This window comes from Phalaenopsis equestris, unplaced genomic scaffold, assembly GCF_001263595.1.
Source record: "Phalaenopsis equestris unplaced genomic scaffold, ASM126359v1 Scaffold000982, whole genome shotgun sequence".
NCBI classification, from domain to species: domain Eukaryota; kingdom Viridiplantae; phylum Streptophyta; class Magnoliopsida; order Asparagales; family Orchidaceae; genus Phalaenopsis; species Phalaenopsis equestris.
The window spans coordinates 173713-181264 of record NW_018165421.1 but is presented as its reverse complement, the minus strand read 5'-3'; the positions used below and the strand labels follow the sequence as shown (position 1 = coordinate 181264).

The 7552-nt window shown below is 30.3% G+C and overlaps 1 protein-coding gene across 1 annotated transcript in view; it reads left to right on the top strand.

Moving 5' to 3' along the window:
- Positions 1–1086: 1086 nt before the first annotated feature.
- LOC110032610 (floral homeotic protein AGAMOUS-like) overlaps positions 1087–7552 on the top strand; it is a gene marked incomplete at its 5' end in the record, with an annotated part of 50591 nt that continues 44125 nt past the window's right edge. The window contains 1 exon segment of the mRNA XM_020736283.1: positions 1087–1168. Coding sequence (XP_020591942.1) covers positions 1087–1168 — 82 coding nt within the window.

Genomic DNA, 7552 nt, shown 5'->3' with positions numbered 1-7552 from the left:
TATATATATATATATATATATATATATATATATATCCACGTTATACCCCCTTAATATATGAAAACAGAAGCGCAGAACTTATTTGTAGGTTACGGGTAAGTTACAGGAGGTTGCAAGGAGGTTACAAGGGGGTATAACGCGAATATAACCCCCTTATACCCTCTGTATAACCTCCAAAACCTACGCAGCGCTGCGTACGTCTTACGTATGCAAATTTTTTCCTACACCAGCGGGACCTTCTAAGCACACGTCATTGTGGAACGGGAGATCAATTTTTTATTGCACTTTTTTTTTTCTTTCTTTTCGGAACAAATAATGTTATTCTCAGCTAATTTAATTTTTTTAATGCTATGTTTTTTGTTCTTTTTATTTATGCGACTCTTTTATCAGATTCAAGAAAGAATTATATAATTAATTACCTATGGAAGTCATATGAATTTTTTTATTCGAGAGTTATAACTTTAATCTTTAAGAGTAATACAAAAATGCTTGTTTTACATATAGTTTAAGGAAAATTTAATGTTTTGAAATAAAATTTAATCCACCTTAAATTGAATTTTATAATCAACTCAGTAATCTTTTATTTTCTATAAGTTACGAAGAATAGACAATTTTTTTTGTAAAATTTCAGAAAATTTATTTATAATTGGAGTAAAAAATTATGTTATAAATTGAATTTGCACTATTAAGTTTCCAAAGCACATGAGCTTGATTGGATAGATAATAAGCCGATTTCATCCCTAACCTCTAACCACTTCAAGGTCTCACAATTAGCTCTAAATTTGCTTGTGAAATGATTTTTTTTTTAGTTTTATGACTACATGCATAAATATGCAACATAATGTGAATAATAAAACGCATGCCACTTTAACAGACGAAAGCAGTCACATTTGTAAGACCTCAAATATCAATCTGCTAATCTGCATTCTTAAACTGAGAGATGTCATAATGTACTGTGAAGTTTCTATAATTTCATTTTCCTTACAATGCACGTTTTATAAATTTCTTAAGAAAGTTTTTCTGACTTTGCTATTTTGGTGTAATGACTGATTTTCGACACACTTGTATCAATGTAACTTGTTTCAGCATAAAGGCAACCATTGAGAAATATAAGAAGACTTGCGCAGGGAGTTCAAACCCCGGATCCCTTGTAGAGGTTAATTCACATGTAAGTGTCTTTCAACCATTTATTCATGACAAAATACATACAATTCCTCATTGTTTGAATAATTAATTATGTCTTGATATAAAATTGAGGATAAAATCAGCATGGAGTGTAAGAATTAGTTGGGTTGTTTGGAGATAGAAATCATTTTAGAGAAAATAATGATTCTTTCTGAAATATTCATATATTGGATGATAAAACACAGGTAAGTTTTCATGACATCCTAGAAGCCATTTGGGATTGCTTTTGTTTTTTTAGTTTAATTTCATATTGCTTATATTTTGATTTGGAAAAAATTCTATTTGACCATTTTAAAAACATAATAACTTATTTTTAAAAAGAAAAAATAAAAATATGTAAGAACACATTGAACAAACATGTTTTTAGAAATAAAATTAGAAACAAAAATAAAAATTAAAAACAAAATGTTTCCCATATTAGCCCTTAAGTTCAATTCTTCAAGAGTGTGTAGTCTATTATTAGATGATTGAGTTCAATTCAAATAGCATTGAACAATAACATAAATATTACTCTCAATTAGAACTTTAGTGTTATCATGACAGGAACAGACGACCGAGCTGGAAAAACATACTATTAGAACAAGCAAAACTATCCAAAATATCATCCACAGATTTAAAAGCCACTAAACATATAGTTTTCATTCAACTCACATTTAAATCAATTTTCGTACATCGATTTTAATGTATAGCCCTGGCACCTATTTTCATTTGCTTACTATCCGAACTCTTTTTTGTCAACCATTCAATCTATTGAAGCATTTTATGTTATAAGACAATTAAACAATAGGTTAAGTTGTATATTACTTAGTAAATAATTAAAGTTCTATAATATAGTAATTATATATATACACCCTAATATCCATGCAAGTAAAATCGACTAAACATTAACATTTTAATTTAATATAAATTTTTAAGCATTTATATTTACATTTTATTTAAGAAGTCATCATAAAAGCACCATCAAATATTTTACCATTTCTTTTAAATTCATATTTGTTTTCATTTTTAAGCCTTTTCTAGTTTACTTGATTGGGTATAATAGTATCCCTGACTAATATAATAAAGAGGTCACATTTTTCATTAACTTATATGTACATTTCATTTGATTATATTTATATTAATTACAATCATTTGAATCATACTTATACTTTCAATATGGATGCAAATAAGTGAAACATTTTAAACATATAATAATGATTATGTGGTAATGGTGAAATAGACGCTTGGTTATTTTTTTCGATGATTATCTTGATTCAAACATTTGCAAATATGATACAATTGAAATCATTAAAATAAAATAATGCATTTGAATTGAAAGGAACTATAGTTAGAGTACATTACAAACACAATTACTTACTTCAACCCTTTGAAGGTTTTCATTATCACTAAGCCATTAGCATCCTCGTTTGCTATTTATTACATATAAATAAAAGTCATAATGCTAGAACAAATTCTATAATTCTCATATTAATTTACTATATATAAATTACTCATTTAAGATATTTATGTTTAAAAATGCACTTTATACTATAATAGCAATAAAATTCACAATTCCTTAATTTACATGCTTCAAATCGAAAATTAGGTATACGTTAATTACATCATAAACCAATAATTTCCACCTTTAAATATTTGTATTAAAGTTTATAAGATTTTCTAATTTAGTTATATTTCAAGTAAACCTTATCTTTTTTTCAATTTAAGGACACTTGTTTAGAATTAATTTCTCTCCTCCAATCAAAATTTGAAGTATTTTTTTTTTAAATAAAACCCACTCAATTCATCTCTTTCTGCTTTTTTGAAAAGCCATGATTCTTTCAAGATATTAATTCATATATTGTTTAACTTTTGAATTTTGAAATTATTTAGTAAAAAATTAATATTAATACTTAATAAACTTTAAAATAAAGTAACTAGTCAAATTTTAAGAAAACAACAATAGTTAATTTTATTTCCACTTAGTTTTTTCATCATCATGCCTTAGTGCCCTAATACACCCCTTAATTTTTACAATTATTTGCTTTTAGTATAAATATTTGATGTTAGAAATTGTTAGCTTTTTAATTGGTTTTATGTTTTCTATGATTTACACTCAAAGTTTTCCCTTTTAGGGTTGATATGTCATTACTCATAGAAAGGGTATGTTTGTATTTTATTCGTTCATAGGTGGTGGAACTTCTTCGATATTATGTACCCCCTTGATTTTTATTAAATATAATCATAGGCATCTTCCCCTCTATTCAAAACATTCCTAGACCTCAAGCTTTTTAAACACTATCTTCGAGAAACCATATATCAATGTTATTTAGTTGAATCAGTATGTAATCCAGATTTTTAACATTAACCCTAAATCTTTAACATTAATCCTAAATCTCTTTATAGATCCAAATTTTATGTCATGAATGTTAAATCTCTAATACTTAGCATTTCTATTTCCATAAAAAATTTATCCGAGCATAAAACTTATGCTCTTACCCTAACTGAAACTTTAAGTGAGAGGAATGCAACAAGCCACCAATTAAGGGGAAATACATAAAGAGATGTCCAAGTGCACATAATATAAGATATGTAGAGAAAAATTCTCAAATAGTAGTAAGATCTTGCTTACTTCAAAGGATATAACCGAGGGAAAACTCCCATACCTATAGTTGTGACTCAACAAATTGAAAGGAGGAAGTTAAAAATTTCTGCCTAGAGGTCTCGAGCATTGAAAAATCAATACCTTAGTGATTTAATCTTGATTATCGAAGAAGAGATAATAAATATGGTTGAAAATAAACTTACCAAAATTTGATGGTCGAACAGATGAAGATGTGTTGATAGAATGGATCTTTGAGTACAAAGATGCAAGATAATAAACTTAAATTGACAATCATGAAACTTAAGAAAGGGCTTCTTTGTGATGGAAATATTGGAAGCACATTTGGAATAATAAGATCACTATGTGGTCTAAGAAGAGGATGAAGATACAATGTGAAAACTTTATTTCATATTATCTATAGGAGATATTCCTAAAACTCCATAACTTACACTAGATAAATTTATCTATGAAGGAGCATATGCTTAAATTTGAAAAAATCATACTGAAATATGAGTTGATGGAATCAAAGAAGCACATTATGCTGATTTATTTTGAAGGATTGAAGCCAATCGTTAGTAATATGGTTCAATCACAAACCTTTTCATCCTTGCATGATATTGAAAATTGAAAGCCAACATCATCTCATGGGGACCATTACATGTATAAGTGCATCCGAGGGAGCACCTAACTTGACCACTACATGTATAAGCAACGCTTGACCCGAACGTCAAACAGTAGAAGTGCACCTGAGGGAGCACCTAACTTGGACCCATGCAAGTAGAAATTTACCTAATGGAGAGATGACATTAAGATCCTTCCAACGAGAAAGTGTTTTAGGTACCATAATTTTAGGCACATTGTATCCAATTCCCTAAGAAATAGTTTAATTTCTTTCATAAAATAAGGACTAATGGCAAAAGAGGAAAGTAAAAATAGGAACACAGAGAAAATTAAGAATATGAAGGCGTATTATTTTCCCACTAATGAGGGAGAAAATTTCTTAGTTTGATGAATCATATAAACTGAGATTAAGAGAGTGCAAAAATAGTTACATTTCTCCATAGCAACATTCATACATGTTGCACCATGAAAAAAAATGTGTAGTCTATATAAGAAAATTATGAGAATGTGACGTCTACCTAATTTGTCAATATATTTAATCTTCTCACTTAGAAGCACAATGTTATATTCCCTCTCTTGTTTGAAAAAAGAAGAATATGATCATAATGGGTAAGAGATGAAAAGTGGATTTCTTTAGTATTGATGAGTTTTAAGAGCAAATGTGGTATGAAGTTGTATCAATGGATGCTTGTCACTTTCTATTTGATTGTTTAATGATCTTGGATAGAGCTAACATTACTAAGATGTTAAATGATCTGATTTCAAGCCGAGATGATGTAAGTTCTAGATAAATTCAATCCAAAAATTTGGCAGCTCGGCGTGTTTATTTCAATCCTAGTTTCATATACGAGTCAAACTTTGAATCAATTTTTGAGAGATTATCATTTTCTGAGCTAATTTCATAGCCATATACTATGTTCCATAAAAAATATCAACTTACATACACATTAGTTTTCAAAATTTAACCAAAAGTCTCGGGATTTGATAATTTTGAATTTGCAAGATTTATTAAATCCTATTCAAACGAAATCCTGCTTTCAACCAAACAGACCCTTAATCTAAAGGCCAACATTCTTCACAATAGAACATTGCAGGTCTCATTACAATCTCATAAAATTTTCCTTTAAGTATAAGCTGTATTTTCTATCACACAGTAGGTCGGATACATTCCTCTACTTCAACAAAGCAACTTGAAATCTACTAATCACATCCTCATCTATATCATCATCACTTTGAACAAGAGACCCGAGATGTCTAAGAGGTTCACACCTTTTAATAATTTGATCAACCGTCTACCATTAGAGCTACTATCACTAAAACTACATTTCATGTATTCAGTTCTAGATCTACTCAAACGAAGGTCCTTAGACTCCAATGTCGACCTCCATAATTTAAGTTATGGGGTGATTACATACAGGGTACCCAAAACATTGTTATGTACAAATCAAGCACCGTCTTTCATCCTTTTTCTCAAATTCACTAAAATATCAGAGACCATGATAAAAATTCAACCCATATTTTTCATTTTTTATGAAATTCACAATGGTTTGATTGTGTCACATGTAAATGCATCACTTTTTCTACGGGGTTGTCTAACAACAACTTTAGAGCGGGATTTAGATGGGCCTTAAAATGAAATCTTGCCAGACAATCATTTTGGATGAAATAAATATGTGGATTTGATAAATCCAGATTTTGCAAAATTTGACCGTAAATCCTAGATTTACTAAATCTTGTGAATCGGTGGATTTAGCTTCACAGGGCTTACGATTTAAGTTCGTGGTCTTCCGATTCTCTCCCCCGACCATAATTACTTCCTAAATCCCCGCTGAAATTGTGTAACAGTTTAACCAGATTTACAAAATTTAGTAAATCTATTGCCATAAAGATTTATAACTTTAACCCATTAAGGATTTAGTAAATTTAAATTTACGAGATTTACTAAATCTCAATAACTTATCGCATATGTTGCCAGACAACCCCTAACCCTAATCTTTTACATAATAAGGATATCACAGGTGAAAGCATACACCACGATAAATCCTCCTGTACGTGTCTAGTCAGTCATCCATAACTAAAGAAAACATGTATGAGTTTAAAACTGATCCTTGATGTATTCTAACTAAAATAGGAAAATATTTAGGGGTTGTCTAGGTAAGTATTTAGGTAGGACTTAAGCAAAATCTTGCGAGATGGTCATTTTGGACGAATTAAATTTGGCATTGCAATAAATCTGGATTCCATTAATTTTGCCTCTAAATCTTGGACTTATGAAATCAAGCAAAATTGTGAATTTACCTTTGTGCGTTGTAGCTTTAAGGCAATATTATCAAGAAATTGCCAAATATTTTTGCTGGGTTTAACAGGATTTACCAAATCTATTGTCAAAAACCTTTTGGAATTTAACCCTCTCAGTATTTACTAAATCCTAGTAAATTAAATCCTAGCTGTTGTTAGACAACACCTTAGTTCTACTTCCTAAACGTAAACCCTATACACATTTTTGGAAATAATTGAAAATAAAAAATCAAATGAAGAGGAGTTACCTTCCTTGATCATTCTGGGTAGGAGAGGAGTGAGAGGAAGAGAAATATGGGAGTTTTTTTTTGTCACTGGCAGCCTCGATCTTGTCAATCTATTCCTAGCTAGCTCGTATGAAGACCATAACCAAGGCTTCGGTGACGAAGGCGATATGTTTGGATGAAACATAAAGGGGGGAGGCAGATGCGAGGGTTTAGGGGTGAGGAGAAGAATTTAGAGAGGCTTAGGTAGAGAAGAGTGGGGGAGAAGGAACTAGGGCAGGAGCGGGAGGGTCGTGAATTTGACGGTTGTCGGCACAATTTTGGTTAAGGAGTTACTCGTTGGAAGCTGTCGGCCGCCGGAATCGAAATCCCGTCGTTCGCTTCAGAAAGACGTTTAATTTACTTATATATATATAGTTTAGAAAAATATGAAATCAAACTGACTTCATATTTTTCATAGTTTAAATGAAGGAGCACTATACCTCAAACCATGTATCTATCCCGAAGGATAAACCCAAGACTTGAGGGTGAGCCTCGATCAAATAAACTAAGAAATATATGACATCCGTTTGGTCTACGAAACCATTTTATTTGCCGACAAGTTTCCCTATTTAATATGAAGAATTAAATTGGGTTTATATTA